The sequence below is a fragment of the Sapajus apella genome, unplaced genomic scaffold (assembly GCF_009761245.1).
Source record: "Sapajus apella isolate SASKATOON/1434 unplaced genomic scaffold, GSC_monkey_1.0 scaffold115, whole genome shotgun sequence".
Taxonomy (NCBI): Eukaryota; Metazoa; Chordata; class Mammalia; order Primates; family Cebidae; genus Sapajus; species Sapajus apella.
The window spans coordinates 264,345-283,758 of record NW_022437055.1 but is presented as its reverse complement, the minus strand read 5'-3'; the positions used below and the strand labels follow the sequence as shown (position 1 = coordinate 283,758).

Below are 19,414 nucleotides of genomic sequence, written 5' to 3'. Positions count from 1 at the left end.
CTTTTCATCACTTCTTAGCCTACCAGGAGTAAGCAGCATTAAAAGTTCAAATAATAAAGCCACTATCCATCCCAGCTTGTTCCTTCCACCTTTCCTTTCTAGTTTCTGATGTTTAATTTTCTAAGAAATTGAAATCAGCCAAACAGCAATCCTTTTTACTTCACTTATTTTTAACTTGTGAACTCCAGCTAGAAATAAGTCTGAGATATGCATTAGTCAGGGACCTACATAAGAGGAATACCATCCCCAGGAATTTTATTATCTATATAAACTGTTAGAAGATGCAGAGAAAAATTACTCACATTACTTCTTTTAGAGAACTTAGTATGATAGCCCTGTAATTAAAATAACTCTTCTGGTAGTTCAATGCCTCTACCACATACCTTCTAAAGACAACCAAATTGGCCCATCTTACTAAGGTCAACTCTCTTCTTAACTTAAAAGCAAGTTTAAAACTCGTTCAAATTCCACACCACTTCTGTTCTTGCTCTGATTGCAACATGCACCATGCACCCACATTTTATACTGCTTTTCTGGAAAGCATTCAGTTCCAACCATGTCAGTGTGTAATCTCAATCTTCAAGTTTCATTGCACAAATTGGAAATCTTATATATGTAATTATTTCAAACTAATTATTGATATAAGAATAATAAAAGTCTGTTTTTCCCCTAAAAGCTATCTAAGCAATGAAAATATAATATCAGAAAGCATAGGGAATTTTTTTTCTAGGAAGTAAGGATGAATGATCAGTCTGCCCTATCCCAGTATTACACATAGAGAATAATTCAATTAAACTATTCTTTTGGAACAAGTTGTAGATAATGGAATAACTCCCGGTGAGCCCTAGTCAGTCATATACTTAAAAAGATAATTAAATGTGCCTTACTTTCTTATACTTGGCTTCGGAATGCAAACCCCTCTCTACAGCCATGGACCATTCTTGTTCCTTTACAGATTCAAAGTAGAAAAAGGCTTCTGTGCTCAAGTCCAGTTCTTGGAATCTGAGGAAAAAAGGGATGTGAGATCTATACATATCTCATAATTATTTCTGGCTACTTCCTGTCCCATATGTTGAAACTTTAGATGAAAAAAAGATGGGAGAGAGAGAAATTTTACAGAGCTGCTCTGTTCACCCAGGTTATCAGTAAGGACAAGTAGCTTTCTTTTCTAAAGAATTCCCACAAGTACATTCATAAACTATGCAAAAAATAAACCAATAAACTGTTATCCTCCCACAGAGGATAACAGTAGAGCTTTGCTCTTATATCCTAGGAATTATCACTGTTAGAACTGACCTCAAGTCTTAGTTTCTATGCAGAATATAGATTCCTACGGGTTTCAAGAAAATTAGATGCATCCTCACACCATTTTAGGTATCTGTTCCTTTCTGATCTCACAAATTTGACCCACAAGTTAACTCAAGCATATAGTCTACAGTAGGTTTTACCAAATAGTTTTTTTTTTTTTAAAGGCAAAACATCATGTAAACTAACACCAAACATATAGCCAAAAGGAAATTCCAGAAGTGTTCTTTACCCAATGCAGTAGATATCAGGAGGATTGGGATCACAGTTCAGCCAAGGTCCTAACTCGCTATCTGGAGACTGGCCATTCACATTCCAAGTTCCAACAAAAAATCTAATACATAATATGAAAAGATAATTTGAAAACAAAGATCAAGTATAAACCAACAGAAGGTCTTTCTTTTAATTTCTATACAAAGGTATGTTCACAATATGCTAACATAATCCTCAAAATGTTTTGCCACACATGTAAGAAAAATCTTTTGCATCTATAACACAAAGGCAGTGGGCTTATTTTCTCTAAATTTTACATTAAGTAAAACTACAGAAGGAAACCAAGTCTCTATTTTTAAAAAATGCAAAGGTAATTGCTATAGCACATTTCCTTTCAATTAAACTCCATCTAAACTCATACTTGAAAGGAGAGCTTACGGATGGGAAAGAGGTATCTGCATGCTGTAAGCTAGTCAAATATGGATAAATGTTCTATACAGGGCTATAGCTCACTCCAGAAACTCACTTCCTGAAGGATTACAAGGACATCTGTGTAGGAAATTCTGAGGAGGCAGACATAGTATTAAGGGGGAAAGCAGAAGGGAAAACTCATGACTGTCTTAGCTGTTTACACACAAATATAAGCATAGTGGGGAATATCAGGAACTGGAGGTTTTAGCATAGGGATATAGTTATGATTGAATTAGAATAAACGAGGCATGACAGGATAGCAGATGGGACTAGAATCTTGGACTAGAAGGGTACATTCTGCTCATGAGTAACAAAGAAAGGTGGTGTTGCTTCATGCGTTGGCAATACACACCACATGGTACCTCACATGCAGCAAAAACACAGGTCCAGAAAAGACGATGTCAACAAGTAAAGATGAACAAAAAATAATACAGGTGAAAGAATCCAAGACAGACCTCCCAATCAAGAGGACTGGGTGAAACTTACTTTACTTACCAAAGTAAGTTAAGAGCTAGTGGTAATGATGAACTTTAATTTTCTGATATTGTTGAGAAAAAAAAAACTTAGCAGGCCAGATATATAAACAGGCTTGTTTACGGAATGTGCTAGGGGAAAATTCTCTAGTAGATGTGAGCTTGATTTGATTCTTTAAGACTCAACAGAGGCCAGGTGCGGTGGCTCACGTCTGTAATCCCACATTTTGGGAGGCCAAGGCAGGCGGATCAGGAGGTCAAGAGATTGAGACCATCCTGGCCAACATGGTGAAACCCCGTCTCTACTAAAAAATACAAAAATTAGCTGTGTGTGGTGGCGTGCACCTGCAGTCCCAGCTACTCCGGAGGCTGAGGCAGGAGAATTGCTTGAACTCAGGAGGCTGAGATTACAGTGAGCCGAGATTGCGCCATTGCACTCCAGCCTGGCGCCTGGCGACAGAGTGAGACTCCGTCTCAAACAAACAAACAAAAAAACCCAAAAGACTCAATAGAGACATTAGTAGACATGGCATTATTAGTAGTTAGAAAATCCAAGGGAAGGCCAAGCACGGTAGCTCACACCCATAATCCCAACACTTTTTTGCCTGACCTCAGGAATTTGAGACCAGCCTGGGCAACATGGCGAAACCCACTCTCTATAAAAAATATAAAAATTAGCTGGGTGTGGTGGTGTGCGTCTGTAGTCCCAGCTACTTGTGGGGGCTGAGGTGGAAGGATTGCTTGGGACTGGGAGGTCAAGGCTACAGTGAGCCATGATCTGCTCTCCAGCCTGAGCGACAAAGAAAGCTTGACTCACACACAAAAAAAGAAAATCCAAGGAAAACTGTAGCATCTGCATTATTTCTGATATGCATGTTACTGGCCAGCATAGAGACAGGAGCTTGAAACAGGCGACCATTCCTTTTTATCATATTTTGATTCTTAATTAGGCTAATGTCTTAAATATCAACAGGCCACTGTCTGTTATACCTACTTACTTTTTGGACTCAGGAAGCAAAAGAGACACTAACCTGAAAGTCTGAATGTTGACATATTCTTTCTCTCGCTTTGCCAGGATATGTTTAATGAGACCCTCCCGCTGCCCGGATTGGGTATTTGGTACAAAGAGCTTCCGCATGGTATTGGTCACTTTGGGCTGCTCCTTGGTAGAAGCTTCTTTTTCACGTGGAAGCCTAGCAAATAAAAGATTCAAAAGTAAAATTGTTTAAACTATAATTCTCCTATAGGGGAAATATGTTTTTACATAGGACTTACATTTTATTCACTGAAGGAGGTGGAGGTGGGGGTTCCCGATGAATCCCAGTAGGCTGATTTTGTGAATTTATTTTCTTGTCCAAATTCATAGAAGAAAAATTGTCTTCAAATCCAAGAAGCCCTGAAAGACACAGACCCCAGAGTCAAAGGGGGAAAAAAGCTAACATCTAACATATCCAGGGTAACAGGGCTTTGATTTGATCACAATTTGATCAGTGGTATTACTAAACAGAAGGCTACCATAAGGGTAGAAGTTACTTGGATTGGGGTTCGAAGAAGCACACCCATCCCTGAAGCACTGATACACTAACTAGAACAATAGTTTACAGACTAGTAATAGCTAACACTTACTGAAGACTTAGTACAATGCCTGGTTGAACAGTAAGGGATTATATCATTATCTCACTTAATCATCACAAAAACTCTATGAGGTAAGTACTATTAAACTTCTTACCATGTTACAGAAAAGAAAATGGAAGTTCAGAGTTATTGAGTAACTTGATGAAAGTTGTATAACTAGTAAGTCCTTGACTTGGGTGGGACTCAAACCCAGGCCATCTGGCTCTGGAGCTTGTACTTTCTAACACCCTGCTAAGCTGGCTCCTGAAAAGCTACCATGCTACAGAAAGGATGAGGAGTAAACACTGGTCAGTGGGCCTGCACTTGATAAAACTATTCTGCAGGAGAATGTGTCTGACACTGGCTTTAATCTACATCATCATATTTGGCCTGACAAAATCTACTGACTCTGCAATGACCATAGCAACCAGGGAACCAGAAACTTTTCAGTACCTGAAAAAACAGAAGGTTTGTCCTTAGTGTCTAATTTCTGGTACCAGCTGGATGAGTCCTTTTGCTCTGGAACAAGAAGTTGTGACTGAGCTGGAGAGATATGGTTCATGGTCAGAAGCTGGGAAGTCTTTCACTGAGTAGAATTTACCATAGCGAAAAGCCATTCTTTTCAACATTCCTTACATGCAGGGGCCAGCACCATTTTTGGATATAGAAGAAACTAAGGAAATGAGGGCAGCTCTGGGGTCATCAGGGGGCAGAAGGAGAATTATAGTCTATGGTAAGCTATGCTTGCCATGACACTGAAGATTCTGGAAAGTGGCTTAGTGTCCTTACAGCCAGGCAGGTTTGTTCCCTAACCTATCCCTGTGTTTACTCCCGAAGAAAAAAAAAATCAGCTATCAGGGCTTAAAGGGTGAGGTATTTTGCCAATGGCCATTTCCCTCTGTATCAGCATGTCAGAATTTCATTCCCGTTCAAATAGAAGAAAGAAAATTACTGAGTCTTGAGTTACCTTTCTGAGCAACAAGGACCTCTGAGAGGAACTTCAAACCGAGTTCCTCATCAGGGATTTCAAAGCAGCGCTCTCTGGTCCAGTCCCCCTGAACCCGAATTTTGCAGCCACCTAAAAAGAATTGAAATCCATACACAGACTGCTATGGGATAAAATGTTTTACTGGGATCATATTCTCAATTTATCAGGTTAATAGAAGAAGGTCCAGATCATAAATAGTCAGACCTCTAATATAGGAAGCGCATGTACAAGATCAAGAGAGTATGACAGTGGTGGAGGGGGTGATGCAGAGAGGGAACCCCAAGGGAAGTAAGAACTCCTAGGGTTGATGAACTCTGTCAATGAGCAGCACAATCTACGGATATGACACATACTAAAATCATACTTTCCTGCTTTCTGATCTATCTCTCAGACGTCAAAGCAGGGACCATCAAATTCTAGCAAAATGTAAATTCCTCAATCACCCTCCTCCTATCCCTTAGCTGGAAATTCCTACCATTTCAGGTCCAGATCACACTGTCAGAGTATCTGAAGCATGAAGGGAATAAAAGTAGTAGGATGGTTTGTCCATAAGTACAGATTAAATTTACCAAATAATTTTAAAATAGTGATTTGAAGTATTCTGAAAAGAAGCATCTACAACTCATTATCTCAAGTTTAAAATGTATGTCTTGAATAAACATACAAAAGCAATATTCTGACCTATGCTCAGAAGTGGTTTGGTTCAAGTATAGCCAATTGGAAACTAGGAGAATTAGAAGCAAAGTTAGCTAGGACTTTAATTTCTTATGTGTGCAACATATTGTCTCCCCTTTTCTGATGCCCTATAGTTATCATCTGTATCATCTGTTTGGATGCAGTGATCCAGGAAACCTATGTACTTGCTTCTATTCCTATTGTAACTGATTTATTACATACGTTGTTTTCTCATGCCCCTGGAAACTACAAGCTCTTTCAGGGCAAGAGGCAGGGTACACATGCAGGGTGCACATACAGGGAGCCCAGCACTTTCAGCAGTCTAGGGTGACCAACTGTCCCAGCATTGTATGGGACTGAGAGGATTCCTAGGACTCGGGACTTCCAATGCTAAGACTGGGAAAGTCCCAGGCAAACAAGGCTTGCTGGTCACTCTACTGGTGACAGTAACATCAGACTTCAGAGACAGAAGGTATTTAATAAATGACTGATGAACTGGACTCTTTCACACTTGTAAATAACAAATACATGAGAAAATGAAATGAAAATCCTAGTTTTTTTATGGTGGAAATCCACTTCTGAACCTATGGGTTTTTGTCCCCCGCATTTCTTGTTTCTATCTTTGTAGAATGAGTTACAAAAAGAAAAATAAAATGATTAACTAGAAGAAAAGATATAAAAATGGAGAAAAAATGTGAAGGAAGTCACCTAAATAGACCAGAGATAAGAAAATTAATGAGGGTGCCACTGTAGAGAGGAAAAAAGAGAGGGAAGGAATAAAGTGTCAATTATAGCAGCCATGAAGATACAGGGAAAACTCCTTCAGGGCCTAACAAGTCCTTCCGTTCTCAGGTAATTTATATTAAATGTGGTTATAGAATAGTTTCTATCTGACATAAATTTAGAACAAGAACCCATATTCTCTCTCTCTTACACGCATAAACACACAATTCTTGAAAGACATATTTTACCAAATATATAACTGACCTATTTAATGGGCCAGAAGATTTCAGAAATTGCTTACAAAATAACACTGGATGCTCTCTCACCATGTTGCTTGGGAAAGAGAACAAATTACCTCAAGCGTCAACCTTCTACTCTTCTTGTCCAGCCTAGAACCCTCTGGAGCTCTGTGATAAGCAAACACTCCTACATCCTCAACTTCATCTGAATATTCTCTGCATCTCTCAGTAGTTCCCAACTATGCATGCATTAAAATTACAGGAGGCACTTTAAAAACAATATTTAACCCAGGCCCCACTCCAGGACAATTAAAACAGAATCTCTGGAGGTGAAGCCCAGGCTCTGGTAGTTTCCGAGTGATTTGACCTTGTATCCACATTAAATCTCAGAGTCAACCGCAAAACTGGCTGGTCCCTAGGAGTACTTCTGCTACAACCCTCTTAATGGAGGCTGTTTGTATTCTCTCACACCTGAAGTTATTTTGTATTGGTGTCTTTATTTGTCCTAATACCACCACCAGACTATTCTTTCTCCTTCTCCCTCAGGCAAAATCCTTTCTCCTTTGAGGCTCACCCATTGGGCTCTACCATTTCCTCCCTTTCCTCTACAACATCATCAACCATTCTCCGGGAAACTTCAGAATCCAAGATACAATACCTGGCTCATAAGACTTTGTTTCCACTCAATCTCCTGCCATTTTGGGTCCCTTTAAAACTAGCACAGAAAACCCAGTCAACACCTTCAACTTCCTCATCCAGTGAAACTCTCCCTCCACCTCAGCCACCACTCCCTCAGTTGCTACCGGGACCCTCTCAGTTATACCCTGGATTTGGTCATCATAGAAATACTACCACTTCATAAACCTCCAATTCAAATATCCTACCCTGATCTGTTATTCCTTCCAACTTACTTGCTCATTATCCCCACTGTAACTTTTTTTTTTGGACCTCATGGGAACCTCCAGCCCATTGATTCTTCCATTTTCTTACTATCTGTCAACCCCTTCCTGCTCTTACTTCCTTTTTTATTTGCTTTTTTTTTTTTTTTTTTTGAGACGGAGTTTCGCTCTTGTTACCCAGGCTGGAGTGCAATGGCGCAATCTCGGCTGACCGCAACCTCCGCCTCCTGGGTTCAGGCAATTCTCCTGCATCAGCCTCCTGAGTAGCTGGGATTACAGGCACGTGCCACCATGCCCAGCTAGTTTTTTTGTATTTTTAGTAGAGACGGGGTTTCACCGTGTTGACCAGGATGGTCTCGATCTCTTGACCTCGTGATCCACCCGCCTTGGCCTCCCAAAGTGCTGGGATTACAGGCGTGAGCCACCGCGCCCGGCTCACTTCCTTTTTTAATCAAACGGATGCCATGATTACACTCTGTTGCAAAAACCCAGAAGTGCCTTACCTCTCTGTTCTTCCATGGCACCTATCTGGCTAAATAACAACCCTCAGAAATCCAACTAATTGCCTTTCTGTACTTATACCTGAACAACCAGAGGGCGTATATATGCATACCCACACCCAGATGGCTATCATTATAAATTCCTGATGGCCAATCTCAACCAGGCCCTCTATCATAGGAAGCAACCTAAGTTCCCACAGTCGATCGGTCTCCTACTACTATCTGAAACAACTGTTCCATACCAATTTATCCTCAGAATTTGGATCCCCCATCTTCTTGAGGCCTCTTATTCTAAGCAGAATGCTTCAGCTCATACTTCAGAGAAAAAATAAAGCTATCACATGGAAAGTTATCTGTATTTGTACTCATCTCATCCTTTCCCTGCTGAAACAAGGAAGAAGATTCCTCCTATCAAGGCTTCTTCACTGAATTACAATCCCTCTGATTCTCTCAGTAATCTTACACTCACAACTATTCCGCAGACACACCCCCATGTCTTTAAGCTTTCCCTTTCACTGGCTCCTCCACATTAGCATGTAACTGTGTTCTAAGTCCTTCCCATTTGAAAAACAAAAATCTTCCTGGATCTCAGATTTCCCTCCAACTCCAGTTCATCTCTATATTCCCCTCCAGTCATGTTTCTTTAAAAGACACAGTCACTGCTTTCTCACTTCCCATTCCTCACTTGAATCCACTCCAATATGACCTCCATACCCACCACTTATCTGAAATTGCTTTAAGTTCACCAATAACCTCCATCCCATGGATATTCTTTAATCATCTTATTAGACCTATTAGCAGAAATCAACAGTTAATCAGGGCTTGACATAATCTCTTCCAAAGGCTTCTACGATACCATACTCATCTAGTTTCTCTCTCTCTCATCACTAATTTTGAGTGCCCTTTGAAGTACCTCTTCCTCTATCCAACCTCTAAAACATGGAGTCCCTCAAGTTCAAACATAGATCTTTTTCTCATTCTATACCAGTATTGTCCGATTGGACTTTCTGTGACTATAGGCATGCTTTATAACTGTGCTATTCGTTATGGTAGCTAACAACTTGATATGTGACTACTGCAACTGAGGGACTGAATTTCTCATTTTAGTTCCAATTATTTTAAATAGGCACATGTAGCTAGTGGCTACTGTATTAGATAGCAGAGTCCACACACAATCACATCATCTCTTATGGTTCTGAATATCATCTACGTGCTAGTGACCCAGACCTTTCTTCTGAGATTCAGATGCATACATTCACATACCAATTTATCATTTACACTCAAGTGTTTGAAAAAAAAAAAACTCGGTTAGGTGCAGTGGCTCACGCCTGTAATCTTAGCACTTTGGGAGGCCAAAGCAGGTGGATCACCTGCGGTCAGGAGTTCAAGATCACGCTGGCCCACATGGTGAAACCCTGTCTTTACTAAAAGTACAAAAACTAGCTGGGCATGGCGGCAGGTGCCTGTAATTCCAGCTACCCAGGAGGCTGAGGCAGGAGGCGGAGGTTGCAGTCAAACGAGATCATGCCACTGCACTTCAGCCTGGAGTCCAGTGAGACTCCATCTCAAAAAAAAAAAAAAAAAGCCGTGCACAGTGGCTCAAGCCTGTAATCCCAGCACTTTGGGAGGCCGAGGCGGGTGGATCATGAGGTCAAGAGATCGAGACCATCCTGGTCAACATGGTGAAACCCCGTCTCTACTAAAAATACAAAACATTAGCTGGGCATGCTTGCGCATGCCTGTAATCCCAGCTACTCAGGAAGTTGAGGCAGGAGAATTGCCTGAACCCAGGAGGTGGAGGTTGCAGTGAGCCAAGATCGCACCATTGCACTCCAGCCTGGGTAACAAGAGTGAAACTCTGTCTCCAAAAAAAAAAAAAAAAATCTCAAACTAACATGACTAAAACTGAATTCCTGACCCTTCCCTCTTAAGGAAAACTCATTCTTTCTGCAATGTTCTTATTTTTGCAAATTGTACCATCATCCACAGTCATGTTAGAAACCCAAGATTCATCCTTGACACTTCCTCTCACCCCCTACACCCAAACCAATTCCTATTGATTTTACCTCCAAAAACATTTTTCAAGTCTGTCTGCTTATCTTCATTACTACTGCCACCACACTCTCTAGCTTATACTACTGAAACAGCCTCCTAACTGGTCTCTCTGCTTCCATGCAAATGATGACACTCCAGCATAAAATCCTTCATATTCTTCTCATTTTTAAAATCTCAAAATTCAGATTTAATACCAAGGCTTACAAGATCCTGCCAGATCTGTCCCCTAGCCTATTTTTCTTACCTTGGCACCCAAGACCTGTTCTAGGCACCCTGGTCTTCTTACATTTCAAAGACAGTGTCAAGCTAATCCCCAACCTGGAGCCTTGTGATTTCCTTTACCTGGTAAACTCTTCTCTCTCCCATCCTCACCTGCCTCTTACTTAGCCCCTCTGGTCTCGATTCAAATGTCACTTCTTCAAAGAGATTTTCCTCGACCACCTTCCTAATATACTTACTCCTCTCATAAACTCTTAGTACTTTTCAAAAAGAACATTTATTAAAACTATGATTATCTGTATTTTATCAGTTTAATGTCTGTTTCCTATAAAGGGCATTCAAATAGGAAAGGAGGAAGTCAAATTGTCTCTATTTGCAGACGACATGATTGTATATCTAGAAGACCCCATTGTCTCAGCCCCAAATCTCCTGAAACAGATAAGCAAGTTCAGCAAAGTCTCAGGATACAAAATCAATGTGCAAAAATCACATGCATTCCTATACGCAAATAACAGACTTAAAGAGAGCCAAATCAAGAACAAACTTCCATTCACAATTGCCACAAAGAGAATAAAATACCTAGGAATACAACTAACAAGGAACGTAAAGGACCTCTTCAAGGAGAACTACAAGCCACTGCTCAACGAAATAAGACAGGACACAAACAGATGGAGAAACATTCCATGTTCATGGTTAGGAAGAATCAATAACACGAAAATGGCCATACTGCCCAAAGTAATTTATAGATTCAACGCTATCCCCATCAAGCTACCAATGACCTTCTTCACAGAACTGGAAAAAATCACCTTAAACTTCATATGGAACCAAAAGAGAGCCCACATAGCCAAGTCAATTCTAAGCAAAAAGAACAAAGCGGGAGGCATCACACTACCGGACTTCAAACTATACTGCAAGGCTACAGTAATCAAAACAGCATGGTACTGGTACCAAAACAGAGATATAGACCAATGGAACAGAACAGAGGTCTCGAAGGCAACACAACATATCTACAACCAACTGATCTTTGACAAACCAGACAAAAACAAGCAATGGGGAAAGGATTCCCTGTTCAATAAATGGTGTTGGGAAAGCTGGCTAGCCATGTGCAGAAAGCAGAAACTGGACCCCTTCCTGACACCTTACACTAAAATTAACTCCAGATGGATTAAAGACTTAAACATAAGACCTAACACCATAAAAACCCTAGAAGAAAATCTAGGCAAAACCATTCAGGACATAGGTGTAGGCAAGGACTTCATGACCAAAACACCAAAAGCATTGACAACAAAAGCCAAAATAGACAAATGGGACCTAATCAAACTCCACAGCTTCTGCACAGCAAAAGAAGCAGTCATTAGAGTGAATCGGCAACCAACAGAATGGGAAAACATTTTTGCAGTTTACCCATCTGACAAAGGGCTGATATCCAGAATTTACAAAGAACTAAAACAGATTTACCAGAAAAAAACTAACAAGCCCATTCAAAAGTGGGCAAAGGATATGAACAGACACTTTACAAAAGAAGGCATACACGAAGCCAACAAACATATGAAAAAATGCTCATCATCACTGGTCATCAGAGAAATGCAAATCAAAACAACATTGAGATACCATCTCACGCCAGTTAGAATGGCGATCATTAAAAAATCTGGAGACAACAGATGCTGGAGAGGATGTGGAGAAATAGGAACACTTTTGCACTGTTGGTGGGAGTGTAAATTAGTTCAACCATTGTGGAAGACAGTGTGGCGATTCCTCAAGGACCTAGAAATAGAAACTCCATTTGACCCAGCAATCCCATTACTGGGTATATATCCAAAGAATTACAAATCGTTCTACTATAAGGACACGTGCACACGAATGTTCATTGCAGCACTGTTTACAATAGCAAAGACTTGGAACCAACCCAAATGCCCATCGACGATAGACTGGATAGGGAAAATGTGGCACATATACACCATGGAATATTATGCAGCCATCAAAAACGATGAGTTTGGGTCCTTTGTAGGGACATGGATGAACCTGGAAACCATCATTCTCAGCAAACTGACACAAGAGCAGAAGATCAAACACCGCATGTTCTCACTCATAGGCGGGTGTTGAACAATGAGAACACATGGACACAGGGAGGGGAGCACTAAGCACTGGGGTCAGTTGGGGGGAAATAGGGGAGGGACGGTGGGCGGTGGGGAGTAGGGGGGAGATAGCAAGGGGAGAGATGCCAGATGTAGGTGATGGGGAGGAAGGCAGCAAATCACACTGCCACATGTGTACCTATGCAACAATCTTGCATGTTCTTCACATGTACCCCAAAACCTAAAATGCAATAAAATAAATAAAGGGGAAAAAAAAATCCTTAAAGTATCATGACTGTACTGCTTTCTGCTATATCCTTAGAGCCTAGCATAGTTCTTGGCACATAAAAGACACTCATATTTTTATAGAATGAATGAATGAGTTATAGGTATCTGTGTGACACTGGTACTGAACTGCGCAGAAACAAGAACCAAAGTAGGAGCAACAACTTTATCTTTGTCATTCTGTACTCATTCTGCAGAACTTACAAAAGTGCCTGACAAATAGAAAGCACTCAACAAATATTTGTTGAATAATGAATAAACAACGGACAGTTTAATATTAGGAAATTAGTACAATACAGTGTACCAATTGGTCAAATAAGGAAGAACAGTAAAATCATCACCATAAATACCAAAAGACATGTGCTAAAATTCAGTATACATTCATGATTTTAAAAAATACAAGCTTGAAATAAACACAGTTTCCTAATTTAAAAAAAAACTGTCAAAGCAACAAGCAATAATGTCATTAACAGTGAAATACCACTTAAGGCATTCTCACTGAAATCAGGAGCCGAACATCATCATCATTTACCACTGGTCCCAAAATTCTCACTGGTATAGTGTACAACAATAGTAGCTACTAGAAAAGAGACAAAATTATTATTTATAGATGATTAGGGTTATCTACCAAAATGAAAAAAACAAAAAGCAAAAAAGATTAAAAATAAATTTCAATGTAGCGACTGGATAAAAGATAAATATCCACAACTCTATAGCTATTCTATACACTAGTAATAAACAATTAGAAAGAAATAGAAAAAAATTCCACTCATAATAGCAGCAAAAAAATCCACCACAAAATACTTAACCTAAAAACTATATATATGAAGAAAGGATAAAATTTTACTGGAAGATATAAAAGAAGACCTGAAAAAAAAAAATAGATCTATCATGTTCCTTGACAATGACTTACTGACTTCCTTGTATAAAGAAGTTAATTTAGTAAAATTTGGCACATACCTATGGTGAAATATTGGTCTTTCAAAAGCATATTATAAAACAATTGTAAATGACATAAGAAAATGTGAGAATATAATGTTAAATGAAGATGCAGGATAAAAACTATATATGAGGATTCCAATTATGTAAAAATATAAATAAAAGACTAGAAGGAAATACATCAAAATGTTAACCACAGTGGTGATCTCTAGATTGCAGGAAAATAATCTTAATTTGCTACTTTAAACTTTTCTGAATTTGTAAATGGCATATGACGAAGATGTATTACTTCTATAATGAGAAAAAATTACTTACAAAGCATTTAACAACAATATCCAGAAAATGGGAAAATGCATATTTACATTAAAATCAGGTCTACCTAACAAACCAAAGATCTCCTTCCTGCAACACACTCTGTTTATGTATGAAGCTCAATGATGAAGATAAAATGTGGTTTCAGTGCAAGTATTACTAAATGCATAGAAATGACAAAGGATTTTAGTCAAGTGGTCACTTACCTATTTTCCCCCTACGAGCCAGTAACTAGACCTCTGGACACAGCAACACATGGCTAATGTAGAAGAAGTTACAACAAAACTAATGCTGAAAATCAGGTGTTTATAAGAGAAAAGGCACAGCTCAGTTTAACTTTTCAGTTTTGAATCAAATACCTCTCCATATCAAATACAGGACATTTCCATCTCTTATTTCAGCAGCAATGTCAGTTGTTACAGAACTGCCTTTGTTCTAATTTTGCTTTTTTAAGTGTTGTTTTTGCCTTCTCCTTTCTAGGCACAGTAAGACCATAGACATTAAGTTATTTTATCTCTTGGATACTTGCAGCTGGGTTTACCTGGCCTTTCAGACACAGCCCTGAAGACTTCTAAAATCGATGACCAAAAAAGAAAAAAGAAAAAGAAAACTCAAGCCAGAAAAAAAGCTTACTTAAACTGTTCAATACAAATTAACAGTGTCAAGGGCAGGGACTCTGTCTAAACAAAGTTATGTAAACCCAATGTGCCAAGCTCTGTGCCAGTTCCCACTCATCCAAGGACTCAACCAAGAGATAAGGCAACCAATTTGATTTAGATTCATGTGGTCAGATACTCTTTTCCATAGCAACCTCACAGTAGCATCGAGTGCCCATTTTCTCCACCCCATAAAATAGTACGATTAAATGATAAACAAAGAACAACTTGCACAGAAAGTCAAAGATGATTTGCTTCAAACAGATAAAAATGAGAGAATGGAAACATTGAAGAGAAAATCATGTTCCCTCTAATAAAGAAATGCCTTGAGGGCATGGGGCTTAAATAAAAGACCAAACTTTTTTTTTAAAGGACTGCCTGGACAAGCAATTTAAGGGACTCTTCAGCCTTCAAAAAAATACAACAAATAAAGGAAAATATTATGACTTAACAAACAAAGTTGAAAAAGAGGATGGGGAAAAAAACTTAAAATGTAATAGCAGTTAAAAGATGACAAAAAAAAAAAAACCACACCAATAAACCTTATGTGCTTTAAACATTTTATTAGCTCTTCCTACAATTATCAATTTTATAGCAATGATTTAACTGACAGCAACAATACCGGTAGCTCAAGGAAGTTCAGCATTAGAAAGGTAGATCATTATTTTTAATTTTTATAAAGATTCTTACCAGCCGCGTGCTTTTTCTTAGGCATAGCCTACATCTTTTTGGGAAACAATGCTAATTTGTATGGCTGCTACAGGAGACTACAGAAAAAGATGGTGAAATTAAAAAATGTGCTGCAAAAGGTGTCTTAAATGTAATGAGCGTTCAAGTAAATATTTGTTGAATAAAAATCAAGCACATTTGGAAAGATACTCACTGTTAGAAGCTATGTGAATCAATAGAGTTTCTTCTGCTTCTGAGAGGGGAAAAAAAGAGAGTAGGATCAGGGAAGAGAAAACTACTCATTACAACCAAAAGAATACATGCCTAACTAAATAACTGCTTCTCTCAGTCACTACTCCTAGGTCTTAGAACACATTTTTTCAAATCCTTTTTTTGCTTAATATTTTTTAAAAAGGGATTTTAATAGCACTAGGTTCTAAAGACTATGAGCAAATCAACTAAAATAAAAATGAACTGAAGAAGTAACCAAGTGGAACTCTTCAAAGCAAATCAAGGAACAAGAAATTAATAGTACAGAACACAACAACATGCTAATTCAAGTGAAAGCAAGTTTAACTCCCCTTAACTATAACATACTGATTTAACTCTGTGCCCTTTAGATATTCCTTTAGATACAAGAAGGCAAAGGAAGTGACCCTGAAAGCCCAGAGGTGAATTACTTTCTTAACTCAGATCTATTCTCTGAAAATTTCCCAGTGATCTCATCACCTCTGCCCCTGCCCCACACAGGGTAGAATATACCTTCAGGTTACAATTAATACCTGTGGGCCCAAGGCCCTCCATCCCCAACAGGGTACAAAGCAGTCTGCAAATTTAGAGTTCTCTTATCTCTTGATGGTTCTCCTGGACTTCTTTCCTTTACAACTAGTGTCTAGACCCAACCTATCTCTTTCCCTCTGACTTCTCTGGATTTGACCAACTGTACCTGCCAGACCCTCCTAACTAATTGAACTCTGGGTAGTGACTCCTTGGGATTAGGCTGGATCTACCTTGGTCAAATGTAGTCATCTCACCTTTACCACCTCTGTCCCAAGACTGAATTGTTTATCTGGCTCTATTACTCAGGTACAACAGAAGCAACTGGCAAGGAACTAAGTCATTTAATACTAGAAAGCAATCTCGATATGATGATTAGGATGATTAAACAAGGGGAATTAGGGCATCATTTAATACTAGAAAGCAGTCTCGATATTAAGATGCTTAAACAAGGGGAATGAGGGCATCAAAACATAGATATTGTATGTTTACTATTGATCTTCATTAACTTTTAGTTCTGTAAAACCTGAGTGTTCACAGATGGTTTTCTTTTTCTTTAGAAATGGCCTTACTCTCTCACCCAGGTTAGGATGCAGTGGCGCAATCACAGCTCACTGCAGCCTCAAACTACTGGGCTCAAGCAATCCTCCTGCTTCAGCCTCCCGAGTAGCTGGGACTACAGGTACGTGCCACCACATTTGGCAAATGTTGTTTTTTAAATTTTATTTTTGTAGAGATGGGGTCTTGCTATGTTGCCCAGGCTGGTATTGAACCCCTGGGCTCAAGCAATCCTCCTGCCTGAGCTTCCCAAAATGCTGGGATTACAAGTGCCCACTGTGCCTGGCCACAGTTTACAAAATAAATGATGAACAGGTCAGGAAATAGAAAGATGAAAATCATACATAAGTCTTCCTTCAGTCATGGGGAACTACGTTACATGTGTGCACATATTTTCCCAGATCCTAAGAAGTAGCACTACGATCTAACAATCAGAAACAGGGTAAAAGAGATCCTAGAGGTACAACAAAAAGGTACAAAGCTCATAGGATATTAAAGTCATGTTCTTTGGCTCTTCCCCTCTGTAAAGGGCCACACCTTGAAAACTGAGGTGACCATAATAACACTATGGCACGCAGCTACCTTGTTTATTAGTATGTCTCTCTCACATGGGGCAGGCTAAATAGCTGTCACTTAATTCTTCTACACAATATGGACACTATTCATTGAAGCTATTTTTAATTCTTAACACATGCATTCTTAAAAAGTCATACCCACTAGCTTAGTATTTTCACTTAAAGGAATAAATTCTGAGGAAATAAGAGATGTGGAGGTATATTTATATGCACATCTTATTATGTGCATATAAATGTTCATAATATTACTATTTTATTCCCCTATGTTGACACTTGGGTTATTTTTCACTAGTATAAACAGTAATATGATGAACATCTGAAAAATAACCCAAGTGTCAACATAGGGGAATAATCACATTATGGATCATTCATAAACTGGAATGGTATATAGCCATTAATGGCATGGAAAAGTGCTCATAATATGATAGCATGTAGAACAGACAAAAAATTGTGTAAGATGAGTATGACTCACCCTACAATGCATGTGTAGAAAAAAGGAAAATGCTGGTGTCTAGCTCTGAAGGATGGGAATTTAAGTGACCTATTTTCTTTACACTTTCCTGTTCTTTCCAAATACATTACGTTATGTACATGCCACTTTGTGATTAAACAACAACAACAAAAAAGTTCAATGTAGTTTAAGAAAGATTTCACACAAGGTAAGATTTAAGTTTTCCGAGAAAGGCCAGGCATGCTGGCTCATGTCTGTAATCCCAGCACTTTGGGAGGCTGAGACGGGCAGATTGCTTGAACTCAGGAGTTTGAAACCAGCCTGGGCAACATGGCGAAACCCCACCTCTACAAAAGATACAAAAAAAATTAGCTGGGGGGTGGTGCTCCTGTAGTCCCAGCTACTTGGGAGGCTGAAGTGGGAGAATCACTTGAGCTTGGGAAATGACCTTGTCTTGAAAAAAACAAGTTTTCCAAGAAGCTACAATTGATATAGAATGCTTCTGCCTGATGAAGCCACTGGTCCTACTGGAAACAGAATGCATTTGTTCTCTAGTATCAATTTCCTTTCCAGAGCAATGTGAGATGGCAGAAGCAACACCTCCTACACAAACCTCCCAATTTTTAAGTTTCATCGTAGCAGATGAAACAACAGATTTTCTGTGCTCAGTCCCCAAATTTGAGGACAAGAGGCCAAATATTTCCTCCCCAGTGTCAATTTTCTTACGATTCACCAATGTCAAGGTTTAAGAAGCAGCACAACTGAGTGTAAGATATTATAATCTGGCAAGGTTATGTTGCCAATTGTCTTCATTTTAAATAGCATATGGAGAAAGTGCCAAATATGTGTGAATCCAAGTGACCTTGGTACCTTACAATGAGCACTGTGTCAGTTAAGCCCAAGAATGTTATTTAAATCCATATATAGGTCAGTCAGCATAAAAACTACCTACACAGGTAACAATCTACATACATTTCTAACCCAAGCCAAGGAAACAGATGAGACTATATACACATACATATATATAAATATATTTCAATGTAACCCTTCAGCATTCTTAGACAAAGTATCATCTCCTCAATGTCATCTTTTTTATGCAAAGAGGAATACACTTCATTTTATGTGCAGTGACAAATTTAAATATGTATGGTATTACATAACGCAGTAATGACCACGAAAAAACATAAAACTTGCTAAGCAATTAAAGCCAGTACCTTGAACACATCTGAAGTGGCTATTTATAGGAATGATATCTTGAACATGCTGTGCCTTTTCATGCAACTGGATTATTAACCTAGGAAACAGAAGAACGCATCAAAGAACAGCCACTGAAAAAACCATTTAGCAACAAAATACTTCGCTGTCTTGTTATACAAATCTAGTCTGTATTATTTAGACTAGCTGCGTCTAGTTCCCTGGATCTGAGCATCAGGACAGCTAGATATTACTCGAGGCTTAAAAGGATGCTAGTGGTGATCAATATTTGAATACCCACACTGTTCTCCATGCCATACATCCTAAAAACAGCGTACAAGTTTAAGGGCATGAATTACAGAGTATATAGCTTCCGAGTATGCATACCAGAGTGAAGAAATGACAGCTAGATGTGAAGTCCATGAGGGCAGGGACCACAGCTGTTTTTACACCATGGAATTTCTTTTTTTTTTTTTGAGACGGAGTTTCAATTCTTACCCAGGCACTTGTACAATGGTTTTATGATGTATGGCATGGAGAACACGCCTC

General features: G+C 39.0%; 1 protein-coding gene across 5 annotated transcripts in view; it reads right to left on the bottom strand.

Annotated features, from left to right (window-relative positions):
- OCRL (OCRL inositol polyphosphate-5-phosphatase) overlaps positions 1 to 19,414 on the bottom strand; it is a 61,857-nt gene that overhangs the window by 30,327 nt on the left and 12,116 nt on the right. For 3 of the 5 annotated variants that reach the window (XM_032260164.1, XM_032260161.1, XM_032260163.1), the window contains 8 exons: positions 18,886 to 18,965; positions 15,525 to 15,563; positions 5,044 to 5,154; positions 4,530 to 4,619; positions 3,738 to 3,858; positions 3,494 to 3,655; positions 1,538 to 1,639; positions 888 to 1,002 (listed from right to left, as the gene is read on the bottom strand). In XM_032260164.1, coding sequence (XP_032116055.1) covers positions 888 to 1,002; positions 1,538 to 1,639; positions 3,494 to 3,655; positions 3,738 to 3,826 — 468 coding nt within the window. In that variant the 5' untranslated portion in view covers positions 3,827 to 3,858; positions 4,530 to 4,619; positions 5,044 to 5,154; positions 15,525 to 15,563; positions 18,886 to 18,965. Of the gene's footprint in view, positions 1 to 887; positions 1,003 to 1,537; positions 1,640 to 3,493; positions 3,656 to 3,737; positions 3,859 to 4,529; positions 4,620 to 5,043; positions 5,155 to 7,359; positions 7,701 to 15,524; positions 15,564 to 18,885; positions 18,966 to 19,414 lie in introns of those variants that run through there. The other 2 variants (XM_032260162.1, XM_032260165.1) reach the window with 2 other exon arrangements.